The 23,109-nt window shown below is 35.7% G+C and overlaps 1 protein-coding gene across 4 annotated transcripts in view; it reads right to left on the bottom strand.

Moving 5' to 3' along the window:
* The window catches only part of INVS (inversin), a 95,229-nt gene that overhangs the window by 33,530 nt on the left and 38,590 nt on the right, over nt 1-23,109 (bottom strand). For all 4 annotated transcript variants that reach the window (XM_035898995.1, XM_009643488.2, XM_035898996.1 and 1 more), the window contains 5 exons: nt 20,496-20,669; nt 15,901-16,068; nt 9,386-9,566; nt 5,981-6,090; nt 1,492-1,663 (listed from right to left, as the gene is read on the bottom strand). In XM_035898995.1, coding sequence (XP_035754888.1) covers nt 1,492-1,663; nt 5,981-6,090; nt 9,386-9,566; nt 15,901-16,068; nt 20,496-20,669 — 805 coding nt within the window. The remainder of the gene's footprint in view (nt 1-1,491; nt 1,664-5,980; nt 6,091-9,385; nt 9,567-15,900; nt 16,069-20,495; nt 20,670-23,109) is intronic.

Raw genomic sequence — 23,109 nt, 5'->3', positions numbered from 1 at the left:
GAATTTAGATATTTAAATAGAATTTTATGGCAATGATATTTGGTTTTTTTTGTAAAGACCCACAATACCACCAAAGGAAATAAAAAATTTCAATTTTTTTATATGAAAGTAATATTCATACATGCTATCTTTCAAATCGTGATCGATGCAACCCTAACATTGCATTTATTTACCATTTGTATGTCACTCAAAGTGTGATCTGAAAAGAGAAAAGCTGTTAAAATTCATATCATTGTTTCTTGGTTGGGGTAGGTCTACACTGCAAGTTCCCTAAAACTAAGCATGCAGCTTAGGCTAGTGTGTGTGTGCGTGCAGCCAAAGGTAACAGGTGAGTACACTTTAAACCAAACACATTAAAATGTATATAAACAAACACTGCAATATACATTATTTTTTGTTTAAAATTACATCATTTTCTTTTCAGGAGAAATGCCCTCTACTGTAGTATTCACAGGTGTGTGCTCTGACTATCAGCTTGGCTATCATTTTACTACTTATACATAAGTATAAATTTTTGCACTTAACTTCTAAATTTGTGACCTGGCTGTGACTGGCACAGGGTCGTTCATGATCTCCTCCCACACAGCTTACCCCTGCAGCCCCCTGCTACCAAATCCCTCCAATTTATGCTCAATATATCCACATTCTCCTCTTTTTTTTATCCAGATGTCATCACTATACAGCTCTACTACTTTTAGCTGTGTCTCCAACACTGCTGAATACATATACCCTTCAACACCTGTTTCTCTGTCAGAACGGCTATTCTGGTTTTGTTGAAAGTACTATGCAGGTACAGTATTTCTACCACAAATTCTTATCATTTTTCATGACAGGAGATAATTTCATAGTTGCTATAGGAAATTTTGAATTTCATTACTTGCATGCTTGAATTCTGAAACACCGTGTTGCATACCTATCTTTCGCTTTGGGCAGATAATGGGATGACACACTTGGGGCATATCAGGTTTAACCTCTTGTTTGGACAGGAGAAGTGCAATAGCTTCAATCATTATTAGACTGTCTTTACAAATAACTATGGTACTTACGATTTTCACGATGATAATTTAGCCACTTCACTGGTTAGTTTGCTCTATATTGTTTCAAAGTCTTTATTTTCTGACAAATGGGTTTTTTTAACAGGTATTTTCAGGGAGGGTTTTTTTATGCAATTATATTTAATTTTATTCTTCACAATACAGAACAGCTTTTCCTTTCCCAGGATTAAAGATCGAACTAAATAGCAGCATAACAGTACACTTCTTGCTATGTTTCAAATGAACGGGTCCAATCTGCACAGAAAAGATTTCTTTCTTTCCCACAATAAGGCAAAGAAGTGACTCACACACATAATTAAACTAATGCAGAAATATTTTCAGGATTAAGGTACACATCCAGGAAAAGATTAATACAGCTTCTAACAATGTTTTTTTATTTGGTGGAAATCACGCTAACTGGAAACATCCAGTGGCTCTTTACTGTAAAGCATCTTACCTGTGCCAGCGTATTTGTCTGTCATATTGATATCAATATCCAATTTTAAAGTCAGCATAGTCCTAATGACATCATCACTGCCTTTGCCAGCTGCCCACATGAAGGATGTTCTTCCCTCAAGATCTGAGTCATCTTTTACAGAAGGATGTTTCAAAAATACTTCAACTGTTTCCTGAAAAGACATACTATTGAAATTAACATTGAAAGGAATCTGTAACAACAAGAAACTATTGTGTCTCATTTAGCTGTTTATGAAGCAAATCAAAGCTTCATTTTTCTGTATTATATTTATATAGAGTAATAGCTCAGTAGGAACACTGTATTTCCTGCTATGCCTTATTCCTCATCAATGTTCATCGTGCATCCTTAACTATGAGTTTAACACTGTCATTTATTTCACACTTTTTTCTTTTTAGTGTCAAAAATCATGTGTTCATCATAAGGAAGTGAAAGACAATGCAGTCACTGTGAAGAAACGGGGAAAATATTATCAGCTTACCAAAACATTACTGCGGTACTACAATATGAAAACCATAGGAACTAATTTTCCTTCAAAATATTCTCCTGACATATTTTATTGCTCCAATTCTAAATATCACTGCACACGCAAATATTTTACTTTGCCAAACTCTAACAATTCGACTATTCAAAAAAGAAAAAAAGTAATTCTATGGCAACATAGACATATTTCCTAATATTTAATAATAGCAACAGGTTACTAATTACTGAAATATTATAAATCAAAAATATTAAGAAAATCTTTACACCTGAGTCCATGCTTTTCACTGTAACTGCTACACTAAAATCTCTATTTAAATCAAAGCAGAAAGAATTATTTCTTCAAATTCTGTGTTTGTGCTAAGCTCTCAGCAAACAAGATGACCTCTAGGGGTCCCTTCCAACCCAAAACATTCTATGATTCTATGAAGTCCACTTGTTTAACCTGCTGCTAAATTCTTAATAAGCCACACAGGAAAGGAAGGGAGAGGAAATCATGACTGCTAGAAAAAGAATTAAGGGAAGATTTTCCTTTTTCTATCCAATGTCTTACAAAGGCTGTGTGTTTAATAGCTGGTAAACATCTCTCAAGAGCCACTGATAGGCCTGCCAATAAAAACTAAAAAAAAGTGGGTTTCGTTATTTTATTTTATTTTTATATTTTAACACTATTTCATCCTTTCCCCCGTGTGACCCCAAAATAGCTTTACCACTGCTCTAGGTAGGATGAGAATTCCTTGGCCGTAAGGAATTAAATGCTTATAATCACAAAGATGTTTAAATGCTTAAGTCCTGTTGATTAGTTTGGATTTTTTTTGACTACTACTTATTATTTCATCCCTCTAAACAAATAGGGAATTTCTCATTTATTTTATGTTAATGTGATCTAAGATCCTAACAGCTTCGTGATTTGGGTCCATATCCAAACTGTCAGTTTATCGTAAAAAGTCCAGCCAGAAATAATGAGGAAGGGAAGCATTAATCCTTCCCCACAAACCAGCATGTGTTTATAGCTTTGTGTACTCACACTGACCACCACTACACCTCAGACACAAACAGCTACTCATTAGGCCAGCAACTCAGCATCCTACCAGTACTCTGCACTGCTTGAAATCCTGCAGAGTGAAAAGCAGTATGAAGGCTGGACCTTTTCAATACTAAGGCACACATCCTACAAACATAAATAAATAATTTTATTTTTCCATTAAATTTTAGCAAAGCAATGTTTCTTTCAATCACTCTTTCTTTCCAGAGTTTTTAATGGGAAAAATGAAATTAAATTAGAACAGGATGGTTAAGAAATCAGAAAACAGAAGTATCAATCAGTTTAATTCTACATGTATTTTGCATGTACATGAAAAATCACATGTATTTTATCTCTACTAGAAAAAGTGGAGAAACCAAAATAAAAACCAACAAAGCTCAAAAACAGCAGTAAAGGAGAGAGGTAAACCTGTAATTTCATTCTGTGCTATCAAGAAACTCTGAAAAATACTAAATATTATTTTTGAATATTCAAAAATAAGACAGGGGTATCCGCATTTCATTTATTAGATCAATCTATACAAGTATGTGAAAGGGAAGTACGTCGTCTTGGACATCTCGAAAAATTCAGAAAAAAAATAATTTATATTTAGTCCTGCATTCTGCACACTAAAATCAATACTAATAGAGCATCTGCCTTCACACATGAAGTTCAAAAATTTAAAAAGGATATTTATTTGGACCTTCTGTAGGATGCCATCTAAATGTCAGGCAACCTATTTGAGTGGTTACTTCTCTTCTTCTAGAACTCTTCCTTCTATAATAACTGGGGATAAATTAGTCTTACAAGAACAAATTCTTCCCATAAATTAGGTGCTGGCTAAGTCTCTTCAGTCTTTAAAAACCAAAAATGTTGTATTAGAGTAAGTAACCCACAGAAAAAACAGAGCAAAGAACAAAATATCAAGTTACGAGTAAGACAGAAAGCAATGCAAATATTTATAATAAACACAAAAGAACAAACTTTCTTCGTCTTGTTAGGGGCTAAGAAACATCACATTTAACTGAGAAACATACCACACCTATCCAAACTTGGGCAGACTGAACAGAACAACAACGTGGCTCTCAAACCATAAATATATAGATGCTACTGCCAAAACATAAATGGATGTGTTTCCATGCTGTTGTTTGGCTATGTATATGGAATGCAGTGGTGGGAATTACTCAAAGATTTGTATGTAATTGAGAAAAAAAGCAAAGAGTGGTGCTGAGAAACAACCAGAGTGTTAAGAAAGAGAGAAGCTCCAGACATAATTTAGGCATGCATAAACAGGGCTTTTAGCTACATCACCAGCTAAAAGAGGCTTGCAGATCTGAATGAGACTCTCCTGTTTGCTTCCTCATGTAAGACGGGAAACAGTACGTTCATTTTAAGCACATAAGATTACAAAAGAATCCATCACCTATTCTATTTCCCATAAAAACCTAAAAGATATCATAGTTTGGCTGGCTCAAAAGGCAGCAACATAATGAAGATGTTTCATACAACTGAATCAAGCCCAGAGAAAGCAAGCCAGTATGAAAAATCATTTTTTAGGAATGTATCAATATAGAAAAGAAAAAAAAAGATAAAAGCATGTGGAAATAATCACTGGTTTGTAAATAAAAACATTCTATCTTTATCATGAGCCTGACTCAAACTAGAAAGAAAGGCTTTTACAACATAAATATTTTACGTGTGTGAGTCAGACCCAAGTTGTATACATACCACATAACGGACAATAATCAGCATCAATAAAAAATTCTCTAAAAAGGTGTTAAGTTATACACACAGATATGCTCCACTGAAAGTCTGAATTTAAAAAATACCTGTATGGTCTTCGTAAGATCACCTCCAAAAAATCCCACCAAAACACCAAAACTCACTCTCCCAAGGAAACAGAAGGTGACAGCTGTGGTATTAATATACATTGGCCAGTTCCCTCTTTCGATAGTACTTCTGCATTTGTTATCTTGAATGGTTCTCAAGGGCATTAGAATTTTACTTGTTTTACGAAAATGAACATGTGGGTAGGCAAAAAAGACCCAAATTAGTGTCCCTGTTAAGAAAATGCTGCAATATGTGCTACACTAATTAGGCACTCAATAACCCTTTTTGTAATGGGAGGTTATGAATAATAGAACTGATGAAAACTTAGATGGGAGCTCTCAGCCAACCAACTATACATGGCATAATTCAACTGAGAGACAGAGCAACATGAAAAAGCCTTCTTAAGTTCCAGTGCTTGAGAACTATAACATCTATGACCAGCAATCATAAAATTGCTGAGTTTTATACTTAGCTTTACCATATCTGATCTTGCTCTGGAAAAAAATTACCTATTCTACCAAAATATAAGAATTTGGCTGTCTGAGAAAACAATTTTCTTTGTTGCCTGAATCTAAAAAATATTTTAAAAATATAAAAAACTTTAGAATTGTTTTTAAAATACAGTATTCATGGAGAATTGTGACAAAAAGTCCTCACTCTTCAGCCATGCTTTATGAGACAATAGCTCATTCATAATAGCAAATATTCGTAAGTTATAATCACCTTGATGACTGGTACTGAAGCAGCTGTGCAAATACTCATACAGGAGATCCTACTCTAGATACCTTATAACTGCATAAATTTTGCTATAATGAGCCTTAAAAAGTGAAAGCACTGTAAAATAGTAGGTGCCATTCTGCTTTCTATTGAAGTACCTAAATGACTATTGTGTGTTCTGAAGCAGACATATAGATCAAAGGACCTTTCTCTGTACAGCAATTTAGGTTTTTTTAAAATTTATTTTTAAAAGTTTGAAATTTACCACATTTATAACACATAACATAGGAAAACTCTGAATTAAGCTTTTGCATACAACACTGTGTTCATATGATTTTAAAAACAACTCAAAAAGTTTGTTACCTTATAAATATTTCAGCAAAATATATTTATTTCACATTCAGGGTATGTGCTACTTACAGCAAAGTTGCTCTGTGCTGCATAATGTAGGGGTGTTGCACCTTGACTATCAGATGGGATAGTTCCAAACTTATTTCTTTCTAATAAGAGATGGACAATCTGTGCATGACCTGAGAAAAATAATATAATAAAACCAGCTATGTATCGAATCCTAAAGTTAAACACTTCCCTGTTAAAAACAAAAAAAAAAAAAAGAAAATTAACAACCTTCAATAAGTAATAGTATGTTTGTGTGGTAGCCATTATAGTCTAAGCATAAAGGAGAAACATAAGGCTTGATATTTGAACTATTAAGCCTGGCATGCACCTTCTTCCCAATAGCGTTCCAGTCACGCACCCTGTATCCTCATGTTTGAGGGGCATCTGTAAATCAGAATGACCTATGAATAGGAACATGTGGAAAGATTTTCTATTTCTTTTACAAGAAATCACTAGAGCATTTCCCTAAACAAAGAAACCAGCAGTAGCTGGAATTTATTCATATTGTTTTTTAACTGCTTTTTCAGGAAATATTCAACTAATTCATCGCAATGTTAGTACCACAGCTTCAGCTGAGAAGCTGCATTTGAGCAAGAGGTCAGTCAGAAGCAGTGAAGGGAGCATGGACTGATGATGATGAGCATTTGCCCATCTACATTAAAAGGCAGGCTAAAGCAACATTGAGAATTTAATCCTACATCACACAGGAATTAAGTGTAAATTCTTTACTTGAGTTTTATTCAATCAAAATTTCAACTGCAGATGTATAGCAAAATCTGGAGGCTAGGCTACTACCACCTGGCATATCTGCAATAAACAAACTGACACACACAATTCCTTCCATCAAAACAGATTAGACTGGTTTTAGATTAAAATCGCAATATTGGGGGCGGGGAGGGGCAGGGCGAGGGAATTAGGCAAACTTTATATCCATTTCACAGACAGGAAAACAAAGACACAATATAGTATATTGCCACTAAAGCCAACTAATCCTTTCACATGCTTTCTTTTGTAGGCATATGCAGCTCACAGAATATCTTAATGATTTGGTATTTTAAGAGATACTGTAAGGCATAAACTGCATAAAACCACTCTGATTTTATAGGAGAAATCTCCCAGTATCTTGCATGTGGGGAAAACAATCAATTTTGCAGCTTGTTACTTTTAAACAGTTGACTTGACTTAGAATAAATGAAAAAAGTAGGTAAAGCTTTCTACCAGCAGTAGACTTCTTTTAATGAAAACACCAACAATTACAGAATCTTCTGTGTAACAGCTGTGGTCTGTAGCTTTTCAAAACCTAAGAGATGGAGGACTAGGCAAGCCTTCTTTTGTGGAATGGCACTGTCAGACTTTATAGAAGTATCAGAAATGAGAAAAAATGGTCAGCTTGGGTCAAAAAGGATGAACAGCTATGTGGAGATTATTTTTTTCTAGGGGCTTTAGGGTGTACAGGAAGGCTCCTCTTTTCTTCAGCCATTAAGACAAGCCTGGACCCAGAACATCACAACATTCTGTCCCTTCCTACCAGAAAATCACTAAAAAGAAGAGATGTAATGTTGCTGTGCTCTTCCCATCTCAAGACTGTAAGAACTGAATTGAGGCGCTCTGGAAGAAGTCAGTGCTGAGTGCAATCCTAGCAGGAAAAACATAGGAGTACTGAGCCTGGAAAAAAGGCTGCCTAAACTTCCAGGGCACACAACTAGAGAAAGTGTAACTGAACTCTGTAACCAGGACAAGAGGTCTACTTAAATTGCCTATTAAAAAGAAAGCTTGAGGTAACTGAAAAAAACTTTGTATTGGTGCAACAGTAAATAAACTGGTGCAAAAATGGGTCTCACTTGGACATTAATGTAGGTAGTAAAACTCAGTTCTTGAGGTCAAGAACTGTCATTTCTGTAGTACTTTTATTTAGAACAGATGTAACTTGGCTGAGATTTTTATCTACACAAAAGGTTGAAAGATATCTACAGAAAAGGTAAACAGGAGCACCAATGCCCTGCACCAATGCAGTCACATGCAACCCATCACCTTTAACAGAATATTTGTGGCTGTATCCATGCACTACTTAAAATCTCCTACTGTTAACCGATTTAGTAACATTTTAGACTCTTTGAGATCTATATACAGCATCCAATATCTAATTTAAAAACAAAATCCTAAAAATTAATCATGATTTACCGATCAGAAGTTCTCCATGGGCATATGCCACCTAGAGATCTCATCGAGTTCACAAAGGACTCTGGAGGTCTAGGCACATCTTCCTCCTTTATTCCATATGGATTAGACAATTAATTTTTCCAACAGACAAAATTTTTCTCTAAAATACAATCAATTTCAAAACTTGCTAAATTTGCTTCTTGGACAGAACCAAGTGATAATGACTATTTCTGTACCTGTCATTTTATGAATTGCATTGCCCTGTATTTAACTATATTTAATCAGATTTTTACCTGTTTTGCAAAGATCCAGTTTTGTAATCTGTAAAACCAAACTGTGCAGAGTTCATATATGCAAGGTTATAATTTACAGAGTATCTGAGTCTCAGGGTAGCAATCTGAACAGAAAAAAACTTTATCTGAATAAAGCTTCTTGTCAGATTTGATTATATTGTCATAATGTGTCTGATGAAGAGCTTGTAGTAGGAGTAGAACTGTCAGCTCTGCCATTTTCTTGTTGTTCACTTGTGCTGGCATTATCAGATTGTCTGCAGTTCCTTTGCGGGAATCTTTTTAAGTCACTTACCTATTTTGTGAGGGGTAGTTTAGTAAAAACTATGTAATATAACCCATAAATCCACTTAACCAGGCACACATAAACTGCAATACATTGCAATAAGCTGAACAAATAAGTGATGATGCCACTGTCAACCCCTCTGCGTTGTGGCGCAGTCACTTCCCTCAGGCACCTTGCAAACCCTATGTGACCATCTTACATACGGACCAAGTGAGGGTGTTAGCATCAATCTGAATATTAAATATTAGTAAAGTTTTCTTATTTTTTTCAGATAAATATAAATATAAGCAGAAGATCTGATATTTTCTTCATGCAACCCAATGGATTGTCTTACATACTTGCTGGGGTGTGCACTCCCTGCTTCAGACACCACTGCTCTAGAATACCAGGGGTTTTTTTTACCTATGAACAAAGCTACAAATGCAAGAACATCTCAGTATTCTCTAATTGTTCTTAAATCATGAGCATATATAGCCTGCTGAAGTAATGCATTTTACAATGCTTTGGAGAATTTGAAGCTAAAAAAAAAAAGTCTACACACAAATGTCTAATCCTGGTCTAGCAGAAACTATTATTGTTCTAAGAGATTAGTTATCATAATGCCAGGCCGGAATTAAATGAAAAACAGAGACAAAGATTAAACACCACAGTCAATTAGTTATTAAATGACTTCAGCATTGTCCAGTTTACCAAGTAATGCTGCCCAGTGAAGGGGAGTTCGAAACAAGTTGTCGTAAGATGTCACATTACAGCCTTCATAGGAGGTCAGGACATCAACAACTGCTACATTCCCATCAGCAACAGCAAAATGAAGGGGAGTTCGTCCTTCATAGTCTTGCCAGTTAAGCAGAGATTCTGTAGGTGCAGCTTCCTTTAAAAAAAAAAATACAAAATTAAAAAAATATTTAAGTTGAAGAGAAAAACTATTTACAGGTTATTTTTTGTCATATAATGAGATAAACTGTCCTTGTTCAGTAGAATATAGTTCTACAACCAAACACTTCTGTTACAGTATAGGCTATTTTCAAGTACTTCTTATGGAATTTTTTTATACTTATTTAATTATTGTACAAGACCTGGTTTTCAGTACATACCCTGTGGTTTTACCAGTGTGCTGTGCAAGTGAATCCTTACACAGGTCTTTAAAAGACTAACTCAGGCTCCTGTGAAAATAACTAAATATTCTTCCTTGATTTTTTAAGTTGAACATAACATACATTTCTTCATATTTTTCTCTTAGGACACTCCTCTTGTTGCACAAGTTAATCTTATGGCTTTCGTTATAATACTTTTCTAGCATTTTAAAACCACATGACTGGAAACATTCAAGGCCAGGTCGGACGGGGCTCTGAGCAACCTGATCTAGTTAGCAGTGTCCCTGCTCACTGCAGGGGGGTTGGACTAGATAACCTCTAGGGGTCCTTTCCAACGCAAAACATTCTATGATTCTATGACTATCAGACCATTTCTAAAGAAGATGCCAAGGTCTCTAGTTAACAGGACAGAAGTAAGTTAGAGTACTTCTGATGAATGCATCTACATGTAATGGGCTTAACTTTGAATAAAAACATCTTTTAAAGTATTGTGATTAGTCATTTGATCACACAACATAGGCATTAATATATATAACTTGACTTTTCATCACTTTTTCTTAAAAAAACCATGGTAATTACTCTCATTTAAGGCCCCTAGCTATACAGTTTTGTATTATGATCATTTCCTCTGTCATCAACTTTTTTCTAGACAGATTTCTCTTCATGACTTTCTTTCTCAGACAAAGAACAGAACAGGTACAAATGAACATCATCTTAGCGTTGCAGAGATCTCCAAATGGCAAATATCATAAAGGCCCATGAAATATAAACTTTAAACTTCATTTTCTTGAGAAAAGAGGTATCTCTAAAGAAAATGGTAAACAATAAAACACTAGAAACTCAGGATGCAGGAGACCAAACATCTAGAGCAGAAGCAGAATGTCAGAACAAGAGCTTAAATAAACTATAGGGAGTAAGTCTGCTCTTCTACCTCCAACAATTCAGAACAATTCACTGAAGTCTTAGGAACCCTGTGCAAAATAAAATAGGAATGTGGTACTGAGATTTTTAACTACCGACACTAGAGTGGATTTTAACCCTTGATAACTGAGAAAAACAATCCTCCTGAAAATACAGAGCCACACTATATCTTACAATATACGTATGAAAGAGGAGGGAGAGACTGTGATCGATGCAGCTTGTTAACAGTTAAAGCAAGTTCCCGATCCCTTTCTCACTGAACTAATTGCAATGTTTGCTGTTGACTTCACTAGGTACAGAAATAAGCCATAAAATCACTTCAACTTGCATTATATGAAATGCAGTAACTATTACAGAGAAAACGAACACCTAACATTGAGAATGATAAAACAGAAAACAGAAAATCAGGAAATTCCAGAGTTATGGGTTCTATCCAAATATTAATTGACCAAGGTTGTATATTCTATATGTCCTATTTAATAGATAAGAAAATAAATACATTTAGAGTTATATTTAACCGTATTATCTAAGGGCAATCTGGCTAAATTAATACTGCAGTAGTAACGTCAACTCTGCAATGCCCTGTCTTTGTTCCTTACTCTTACTTTCTAACAAAGTCAACTTAAACCTCCTAATATTTGATTAAAATACGTTTTCTAAAGTTAAACATTTACATACTTCACATACTGTATGTAAATGCTAATGAAGTTGGCTGTCTCACATATAAAAAAACTGCATCAGTTTTAGGTATCAATAGTGTTAGCCATGGTTTGCTAGAGAAAAAAATTAACATACTTGAAACATACTGTATTTCCTTACTGTAGCTAGCTACTAGTACAATAACAGATAATCTATTAAAAACATTAAAAAATTGATAACTGTGAAACTCTTAACTAGAAATACAATCAAACTTAACACTGTTACACTCACAAACCACAATAATCAAAGCATGAATAACACTTCTTTTAATAAGCATTCAAAAGCATTTATCTAAGCCATTACAGTGAAAAGTGAAGTTTTATGTTCTTCCCTAGCTTTAATAATTGTCAAGAGAAAGCTAACTGTTAATATGCTTACTTTCTGTCTAATCAAAGAGCTCAGCAGGGGGAGTATAGAGCCCACTGCAAAAATTCAGAAGTGTTCTTTATGAGAATAATTTTTAAGAATGACTAAAAATAAATAATGATATGTGCAGAAGTTATTACTGAAATTCTGACTCCACCAGAGGAAAACCTCTTTGAACAAAATGGACAACAAGAAAACAAATGCTTCTTCACTTTACCTATAATTTACTGATGTAATCTGGAAAGCTAATTTTCAAGCCTTCTAAAAGCACAGTAACATATTAAATAAATGACTCCTAAAACTCCTGGCTCAAAGTCACTGATGTTCCCCAGAACGCCTCCCCACAGTCAAGTGTTACTTTTTCAAAGTGGTAAAGAATCTTTCAATGACAAAGCCACTATTTATATTCTAGTGTAAAAGTACTCACATGTTTTGAAAATTTTGGCCACTTAAACTAAGATTTTCTAGGCCTCTTTCTGCCTACACTCAAAAGTATAATTTCTTTGGATTTTAAGGGGTTTTGGTGTAATAATAGCTATAATTAAACCATCATACTATATTAATATTTAAAGCACGATACACAGAAGAAACAGAAGCTATGCATTTTACTGCAGCAATTAGAACAATGGAATTGTAGGCAATAATGGACAGTGTTGTATAAAATAAATGTCAGGTCTCTTACCATGAAGAATAAATAAAGAGAAGAGATACAAAAATAGACAGAGAGTACTAAGCAGTTGCTTCCATCATATTAATGGAACCTTATTCTGTTCTTTTCTCCTTAAATCTTCCCCATGTTTTTCATGTAACCAAGCACTGCTGAATCTGGAAAGGCGGAAAAGGAAGTTGACCATGAGAGGATCTCCAGCTTAGAGTTTCTCTCTACTTCACAAGTTTACTTTCTAAATATGTCAGGAGTGCCATTTTCACTGTATTTCATGGATTTCAATAGTAGATATAACCAATTTGTGCATAACTGTCACCCCTGCAAACCCAACCTACTTATTCAGCATTCAATTGAGCTCTTTTCATTATTGTTTATTTTGACAATCCTAATGGGCTAAGTACTGTGCAAACATAAACAGAAAGATGAATCTTAATTTTATGAATTTATAAATAAGAGACAACAAATGGACACACCCAGATGGCAGAGCATGGAAAAACTAGATGCTATTTTTCAGTATCATAAACTGTGGTCTCAACAAAAGCAGCAGCTTAACTTTTGACAAGTTTTTGTAAAGCAGTGCTGGAGAATACTGAGTAGGACACTAGAGAAAAATAATTTTCTGGGGAATTCTTCCAGCGTGTTAAAGATAACATGAGAGTAACAACAGCAGTGTTGTTTCTCCTAACTTAGTCAGCAGGCAACACAGGCTGCCAATGCAGATTGACCAGGGGTAGATATCAATATCTGACGGCTATCTGAGCAATGGCACATAGCTTACAGCTTATAGCACTCTATTGTGAAAGCAAAGACAAATGGTCTGGTTTGGATGTGATTAAAAAAAGGGAGAGGCAACAGCGACACAGAGTTGTAGGCCCTTTTGCACTGCTATCACTACAAGACAATGTTCTCGTGAACTTAGGAATGCAATTATGTAAGTTAAAAAACAAGATGACAGAAATTTTAACTGTATGGGTACATACATTAGAAATACCATGCAGAAAGAACGTGAAAAACTATAAAGCTAACCTGGATGTGAAGAGCTAGAGAGCAATGTAAATCAAAGGTGATCCTTGGGCAATAGATCTGGAACTGGGTAACATGGCAAAAAGTAGCTAAGAAAGGAGGGAAAGACTGAGAGCTCTGCTAGGTAGGTATCTATGAAGACAAGTAAGAAAAACACTTCAGTTTGGAGAGAAGACAAGATCTTACAAAAGGATTAAACTCAGAGGCAACACCACCAACAAAAACGGTATTTACACTCAACAACAGATTCAATCAACAGATTGATTACCTAGTAACAATGTTTCTGTATCATCAACTTTTACAGCATATTCTGTAAGCTGAATTACTTTTTTATTTAAACTTGTTATTATCTTACTCCATCAATAAGCATATATAGGTATAACTACTTGGAATATAAACAATTTAGTTGATGTATGAAAAATCCTAGATGGAATGAAGAATACACTCTTCTAACTGTCAGAGTAAAAAAAAAAAAAAGAACCAAAAAACCTGGACATGATGATTCTGTATGACTTAAAGAGAATCTTTGAGAACACCTTCAGTAAGGAGACATGGGTTTGACCTTTTATAGCACTCCTGGCTGGGATCAAGTTAATTTTCCTTGCAGCAGCAGGTATGGTGCTGGGCTTTTTATTTGTGATTAAAGCTGTTGATAAAACACCCATGTTTTGGCTATTACTGAATAGTGCTTGCACAGCATCAAGGGTTTCTCTTTTTCATACCCTGCCCTGTCCTGCTCCCCCAAAAATGAGTGGGCTGGGGGTGGGCAAGAGATTAGGAGGGGGCACAGCCAGGACAGCTGACCCAAATTGACCTGAGCAATATTCCATACCACATAACATCATGGTCAGCAAAAAAAAAGCTCAGAGAAAGGAGAAGGCAGGGGGAATGCTCATGGCTACACCATTTGTCTTTCCAAGCAACTGCTAAGCATACTGAAGCTCTCTTTCCACTTTCCTGGGAGTGGCTAACATCTGCCTGCTAATGGGAAGTAGTGAACAAATTCCCTTTTTTGCATACAGCTTTTGTTTTCCATACTAAACTGTGATTACCTTCATCCATGAGTCTTCTTGCCTTCCTTCTATTTTCTCCCAGTCTTGCAAGAGGGGAGTGAGCGAGTAGCTGTGTGGGTATTATGCTGTTGGCTGGGGCCAACCCACCACAACTTTTAAAAATGTCTACCTTGACTATCTAACATGTGAAAAAGTCTGCATTTGAATACAGCAATCCTTACCTACTTTTCAGCAAACTTATTTCTCTAGTGTGGCAGAAAAGTAGATAGTATATAAAAAGCAAAACTTTGTGACAAAATTTTGTTTGTGACAAATTATTTCACAACTGAGTCCAAATTACAAATATCTTGAATAAATAGAAGTAATACAGAAATAAAATCACAATTTAACACTGGAAACTTTTAAAAAACTATTTTTATAGTAAAAAAAAAGGTATCAGTAACTGTAAGATTATCGACGTGATTTGGAGAAAAGAAAAGCAGATTTTCATATGTCACACATAAGTTCTCAACTTGCAAGCTAACCAGGCAAACAGACATTGCAGTTAGCTTACAATCAGTATGTGTCTAGTTCTGAAATACCTTTCAAAGACAAAGATAGTCAGAGAGAAAAATTCAGTTGAGACTTCTGTATCTTTCCAGGTTAGCAAAGTTCACAGATTTCCACAAGATGAAAATCAAGGTAAAAATCAAGCTGAGCACATGATTTCATTGCACTTCTTATAACTCATTATAACTATCAGTGTAGAAAATGAAATTGAAATACTGCTGAAAGAGAAAATATGCCATGAAGGAAAAATTATTAAATCTGTACAGAAAAATAGTCTTAATAAATTGATAGTGGGCTGACTGATAATTGATCAAGGAGAAAATATGCCATGAAGGAAAAATTATTAAATATGTACAGAAAAAGTCTTAATAGTGGGCTGACTGATAATTGATCAAATATTTCCCAGAATTCTGACTTGAAAGACCAAATGAAGTTAGACTGTTCAGTACAGTTAGCTAGAAAGAAACTTTCTAATAATAAAGAAAAGACACACAACAAAGAAATCAGTGTGAAAAATGCAGCTGAGATGAGTAATATGACTGGCCATTTTACTTAGGAGAACTTGCAACTCCTTCCTTCCTCCCTTCCACCCCAAATTAACAGTTAACACATATCAAACTAATTAAGAGAACATACATAGTCCTCAAGTTAGAGCAAAGCTATTCACCCATAGAACTGAGAAGAAACCCCTTTCAAGAGAGTGAATATATTCGAGATTATTTCTTACAAAATTCTGGATATTGGGAAAAGCAAATTATTTCATTCTCAAAGAGTCAGTGGACTAAAATGAAAAATTTCAAGAGAACAAAACCACTTCTTATCAGAGTAAAGTAATAAATACAGAAAGTGTTAATATATGATAGACTTTCTTACCAGAATACATTTCACTGTGTGAATTGCACTAGGGTCCTTGTTGTTAGCTGCCCAGTGAAGTGGGATTTTTCCTTCAATATCAGGGATTCCAATATTTGAGTCATGTTTTATGAGAAGTTTCACATGCTCCGGGTTATTGTAGTAGGCACTCCAATGCAATGCAGTTTGCTGGAACACAATATTCACAAGTTTTACAAACACAGTAAAAAATGAACAAAGATGAAAATTAAAGTTTGTTAGAGCTGAAGTATGATTTAATTACATTTTCACAGAATGAAAGAGATCACATAGTCCAACTCCTCTGCTCAAAGTAGGGTCAACTACAGCAGGTTGATCAGGACACTGTCCATTCAGATTTTGAGTTATCTCCACAGATAGAGACTCCACAACCTCTCTGGGCAACCTGTTTGACCTCCCTCACAGTAAAAAAGTATTTTCTGATGTTTAAACAGAATTTACTGTATTTTAACTTGTTCCCATTGCCTCTTGTCTGTTCACTGGAGACCACTCAGAACAGTCTGGCTCCATCTTCTTTACTGACTCCCATCCAGTGTTTATACACACTGGTAAGATCACCCCTGAACCACCTCTTCTTCAGGCTAAACATGTGCAGCGCTATCAGCCTCTCCTTGATGTCAGATGCTCCAATCTGTTAAGCAACTTTGTGGCTCTGAAGTGGACTTGCTCCGGTATATCTATGCCCTTACTGAACTGGAGAGCCCAGAACTAGACACAGCATTCCATTTGTGGCACCACCAGTGCTGAGCAGAGGGGAAGGACCACAGGTAAAACCAGCTTTAAACTATAGGTAAAAGATGCACTTTGATCTGAAAACGGAGAGAAATAACTGCTACAGGACCTTTTTGTATAAGCCTATGACACCCTGGATTAGCAGCATCCTTGAATAGAAATAACTGCTACAGGACCTTTTTGTATAAGCCTTGAATACTGTGACAGAATGCTTGAGTTCACTATCATACCCTTAATGTCTCTCTAAAGGAAGGCAGCAAAAAGGAGCCTATTTTCTGTGTTTGTTGCTTTAAGCTGTTAGTTTAGTAGAATGGTAACATAATATGATAGCGCAACCTTTTTGTCTACTTGGTAGCTCACTGAAAAAGAGCTCATTCAAAAACATAACTGGAGGGGCTGCAAGGAAAGGTCTGATAACTGACAACACGTACAACAACATACAGCCTAGCACCATAAAGGACATTCAAACCATCACAGCTTGTCGGGACTGAATGGAAAAACTTCTAGCAGTAGAAATTTATAGTAAGTTAACAAATGTTATTTCCTAAGTGAAGCTGACAAGTATCCCTAGAAACTGACAGATGCAATGAAAGCAAAAACTTTTTGATTACCAAGAGGCCAATGTAGTCCTTGTTTATTGGCTTCTCTCACCTACAACCGGCTTTTCAGCCAGTTGCCTACAACACAGAAATAGACATAAACAGTTGTTCTCTCTGGTGCTGAGGAATTATATTAGACAATCTTGATGCACAGATTTGCAGTAAGGGACATGAATAAGCTATGTGCCCAACAGGGTCAAACTTGTTGGACTTTGTCCCTGAGATCCGCCTTTCATGAACCTGAATTCCAGCTTTGCTACTGTGACTACTCATGACGTGAACTGGAATAAAACTGCTCTACATTTTGTGGGAAATCTGGCAACACTTTAATACTGCCTTGGAAATTTGCTGAACAACAGGCAAGGTTCCTAAAAGGTTTTGGCTGGTTTCCATATACCTTTGTTAATTAATTAATGTGGTCAGAAAATCAGCATGACCTCTCCAGAACGATTGCTATAATTATAGCCAGGGTTTCCATGATACATGTTAGAATATCCTGGAAGGCAAACAGCTGATTGCTAGGGCACAGGCTGGTAGAACTCCATTGTCCAGAGTGGACAGAAGATTAATTTGTTAGAAACTGGCCTTGCAGCTATCTTATTCTGCTTCCTAGCTGATAAAATCAGATAAGGATTTCAGAGTTTAAGCAATAACACCACTAGAGTTTAAGCAATAATACCACTAGAAAGTCCAGTCCCCTTCTCTTACTATGTCCTCTTGTGGTAGAATGAAAACCCACTACATGAGATATGGAATGATGATTTCCACTAAGACCAGCCTTGCCAAGCTGGTATGTTCATTATCAGCTGATCCAAATACATTTACTTGATCAGGGCACTCACATTTGAATCAGTGGTAAATTAGTGCCTGGTAGAGAGATATTTTTCCAAGATTACTTACAAACTGTAGGAAGGAGACCTTCCTGCTCAATGCTTAAAAAGCCTTCATCATCAGTAACAGTTCCAGTTGTATTTGATACCATACCCGCCTTGCCAATGGTAGTTACATAATTGTTTTTCGGTCTTCCTTTTGCTATCTACTTTCACAGTGTCTCACTTCTTGTTGCTATACCTTTGGGAAAAAATTGGGCTTAGGGAACATTCATATCTCCGGATTCTTTGAAAGAAGTCTCTTTCAGATTTCAGGACACAGAAACTGCTCAAGTCCATGAAACTTAAACCAATTATTCCCAGATTAACAGGTTCACAATAATTACTAGAAATCTGTCTACTAAAGGCAATGTGATCACATCAAACATTCTGACAAGAAGGATGCATCTGTTTTGTTCAAAACCTGTGTGGAATCAAGTAATCCTTTACCTAGAATGTCTGTCTGGGCTGTGTTAAAGTCCTATGCCTCCTCATTCCCTACTTTTAATGCTAATGGAGGCAACCATTTCACATTAGTTTTAAATCAAGCATTGCTAAGTGCTCAAACTTAAGAACCGCACTAATCTGAGCACCTCAAAAAAATACAGTTACTATACGCTAAATAACTATTTCTTCTTTCAAAATGGGTTAGTGTCTATTACTGTGCACTGGCAGTCCTCCCTGTATGAAGAGTAATAGTAAATCACTTGTTTAGGAAGTGTACCACTTTCCTTCTAAGATCCACCATCTCTTCTGGCTGGTCATTTTAATTATAGACCTTCTTAACAAAGATCAGTAGATTATTTCCTGAGGCTCTTAGAAGTCAGTGTGCTTCTGAAGCAGGCTGACAGTTTTACTGATGTAGTAAAGCATGACTTGACTTTGCAAAGGGACATCAGACACCTCACGACTACATGATATATCTGGAAAGTCACCTGGAAATTTCCTGGCCTTTCAAGCAACAGTTGTCCCTACAGATGCAGAAAATTAGTCTGAAGGACTTTATTCTAAGAAGGTAGTAATGTAAAGCTCTGAAGATGTTAAGATTAAGAATTTTCTCCCGAGGAAGCCTGCAGTTTCACAAAACAAATGTCAGTGACTAACTGGTGCTCTGCTTCAAATGAAAGTCTCATGCCAGAATGTCAATCAACTTCATCATCACATCCCTCTCACTAAATGATGCACTCATGGAAGCACCAGTGCATGTGCTTTAACAGCAGACCTTCTGCTGCCAATTGATCCATTTGATGATGATGATGATAATAATAATAACAACAACTTGATAGTTTTTATTGCCCCTGTTAGAAAATCTTCTTGACAAATGGTGCCACACTCTATGCCAGGCCAAAAAGTTATGTATGGCTAGGAGAGTCTAAAAATTGTCTATTTTTACTTACAGAGATACAGAAAAAAGGACATTCAACCAGATAGATTTAATCTATGGATATTTTTACCCTTGGACCATCCTTTTGGATGGAAGTGAAGGAGTGAAAGTGAGGGAGTAAAGTTAAGCCAGGAAAAACGTGGGCGGTGGGGGTAGGTGGTTTGAAGGTCTCTGTTTCTCACTATACAAAACTATTTTAATTAGCAACAAATGAAACTCATTTTCCTTAAGGCAAGTCTGTTTTGCCCATGACAGTAACCAGTGATCAATCTTCCTGTATTTATCTCAACCCATGAGCTTTTTCAAATTATTTTCTCCATCTGTCCCATTGAGGAGGGGGAGTGAGAGAGCAGCTGGGTGGGCTTTTGGCTGCTTGCCAAGGCTATCCCACCACACATTTCTAAAGGGTAGCACCTAGGGACAGCTGTGTCAATATCACCACCATTTCAGTGGCCCCAGCACAGGGTGAAATCGATCACCCAGTGTTAGGAAGGATGTTTGCTGACAGCAAACCTGCACTCAGCTCAGCACCAAAGGCATTTCCTTTTTTTTTTTTTTAAAACTCACCTTTGGTATTGACAAATACTTTGAAGAGCTTTTGCACAAAATTTTCTAGTGACTCTTACCATTAAATGATTCTAAATGTAAGGTTTTTCCAAGGAAGAAAAGCAAGATAAGCACAAGCTATTCAGATTCTAACAAGTATCACAATATTACAGAAAAACTTAGACCTTAAAACCACCGGGCTTTTCATCATCTATTATTCTACGTGCTCTCAACAAGAATATCAATGAACTTGGTTACATCATTACTGTCAGTAAAATATTAATATTTCTAAGGTTGATCATTATAATACCAGCATTAGGCACTATTTTGAAGACTCAGAAAAAGCTTGCTATGACTGAAATAGTTTTTCACACACAACTGTTTGATGTAAAACCAATTTCTAAAGCTGCTGTAAATGTTGTCTTAAATTAAGCAGTATTTTTTTACCTTGTTTCTGTCCTGGGTATCCACTTCTCCAGGTGCCATATGTTTTAGCAACAAAGCTAAACATTTTGGGCTTTTATGACGTGTAGTTAAATGTAATGGTGTCATATCCTCTAAGTCCTTCTGCATCCAGTTCCCTCTACGAGCCAGTAATAATTTCATGAAGCGGTAATTTCCCTGGGTAAGGAAAAATAGAAATTTAATCCATTTTATCAAATAAATGATGATACTGTTTAGATATATCTACTGTTGTATTACAGTGCCTAAAAAACCCGCACCAAAACAGCTCTAAGCTTTGGAAACATCTATGTTTGATGTATGAAATGAAGATTTTTTGTTAAAACATTAAGACAATTTTTAAGTCTCTTTTGCTACTTGGTATTAGATACATACCTTCCATTAGAGTGTGTAAAAAAAGAAATAAGATCATTACATGATGGTTTCAGCAAGGTAGACAGTTATCAGATGAGGAATAAAACTAAATATGAATAAAGATTACAATTTTCAAAATGAAAGTAAGAAAAACAACAGGGAATGATTCTGAGAGATAACATGTACTCATCAGAATGAATAACGAATACATGGAAAAGTGATTGTTTCTTACATTTTTAAATTTGGCACTGTATATTACTGTTGATGTACTGGATGCATGATAAATGGATGGGACAGCTAGCATTGTAACATATTTAAAATACTTAACACTCTGGACTTACTAGGTTTTCAAAAGAAATAATGTAGAAATGCTCCTGTTACTAATAACTGAGGGTGGATCCCAAAGAAAACAATCTGGTTTTATTTCTCAAATCACTGAAGAAGCCAGTCAAAAATTAAAGATATAGTCATGCAATCATGAAGAAGCTGTAGTGTTTTAAAGTACACCCAGCCTTTACTTGCTACTGCCCCTTGCTTGGAGATTATTTTCCATGTAAGAGAGATGCTACATATGACATTTTGATGCTTCCACTTCAATATAAAGTCTACTGGGTTTTTCAAACCACCTTCAGCAGTTAAGTTTCAGCTGGAGCAATAACTCATTAAAGCAAAACATCTGGATCTTGCTTGTGTAATCATGTATTCTTTCCCCACTCTAACTTTTAAGCTTTCATAATGTGAAACGAGTGTGCTGTCTCCTAACTTTGCTCACTGTCTCCCAATGTTTCCCAAATATTAGGTTTTGCCAATTTCACATATTGACAGTTTAGGTAAAAGTATCAATTACCCATAAATATAATAAAATAGAAAGCTCAGACAGAAAGCTGCAGCATTTGATTAAGCTTTATTAGACAATGTACACAGGAAGGGTGACACTCAAATCAATAGCAGTCATGTCTTTGGATTCTTCTGCTTTTGAAACTACCTGCAAATTAACATATTTCAGTTGGCTACAATTCTTTTATAAATCCTATATGTTAACTTAGTCCCTTTAGGCTATTTTTGGAAAAACAATGAAAAAAAAGGTAGCCATGTAGACAAGTGCAAGTAGTGCTAATGAATGGGGACACTTCTGTATATCATAAGACTCAGAACTGCGAATCACTTTGTCAGCAGAATAGTAGGGTGGAGATGGGCCAAAGGATTCCTGAGGTCCTCACAGAGTCCAGTGCCATGGCACAAAAATTTTCTAGTTCCCTTTTTCATAGCAGCTATAAACATTAGAAGGGCAGATTTTACATATACTACTGTTCTGCTCTTTGTCTATATAAAAATGGGAGAGTTGAGCTTCATGTGGGCAGAATGGATTTCACGAAGTACGCCTAAAATAAATGGATGTGATTTTTTTCCCCTTTCTACACTACTTTATTTTAAAATACAAACCAGCGAAAGCAAAGCATGAATGAGCTCAGATAAAATAACCTCTTCCTGCTTCTACAGTTTATTGTCATTGGTCCTTGCTCTTCAATGACAGGCTAGAAGAAAAGTCTGCCAAAAACCTTACCACAAACCTGCCTGAAAATGCAAACTCCCTTGCCAGAGACAGCATGGCTACTGTACTCTTCAACAGTATTCACAGTGAGTAGTGACTGACTAATTCTCTTTCTTCTGCTGGGTATCAGGGAAAGCATAACCTTAGGATTTTGTCCCTTTAATACACAGACACACATCAAGGCATATACTGAAGTACAGAGACAGAACAGCATAATGTCTGCACAGCTACTAATCCACATAGAACAGACTCAAAATTAATTCTTGATAAATTTGGGAATGAGTTAGGGATGAGAAAACTCCTCATTATTGCCATTATATTTTACAGGTAAATATAAGAATTTGCAAAACTCATTAAAAAAGTAAAAAAAAAAAGCAAAAAATTGCCATGTAGCATGATGCGGTTGGGAATTAGACTGGGGGAAGACAACATTAAATAACTTGAGAGAATATTAGTCTTGGAAGAAATATAGCTGGTTTTCTCCATCACAGAGGATAATGCATTTGGTTTGTTTTCAGTCTTTCCTGTTCAATATGCATGCATACACATGAAAGAAAAAGAAAAAAATTACTTTCTCTTGTTGATGGATACTTATTGGAAGGTTTACAAGTATATTGTGCTTTTTGAATTAATTCAGCTGAAAGAAGAGTCAAAGTTAAAATAATACATAAAACTAAGGAAACATGAATTTTT

This window comes from Egretta garzetta, unplaced genomic scaffold (assembly GCF_000687185.1).
Source record: "Egretta garzetta isolate BGI_Z169 unplaced genomic scaffold, ASM68718v1 scaffold88, whole genome shotgun sequence".
NCBI classification, from domain to species: domain Eukaryota; kingdom Metazoa; phylum Chordata; class Aves; order Pelecaniformes; family Ardeidae; genus Egretta; species Egretta garzetta.
The sequence above is the reverse complement of the archived record's forward strand: the minus strand, read 5'-3'. Positions and strand labels throughout refer to the sequence as shown.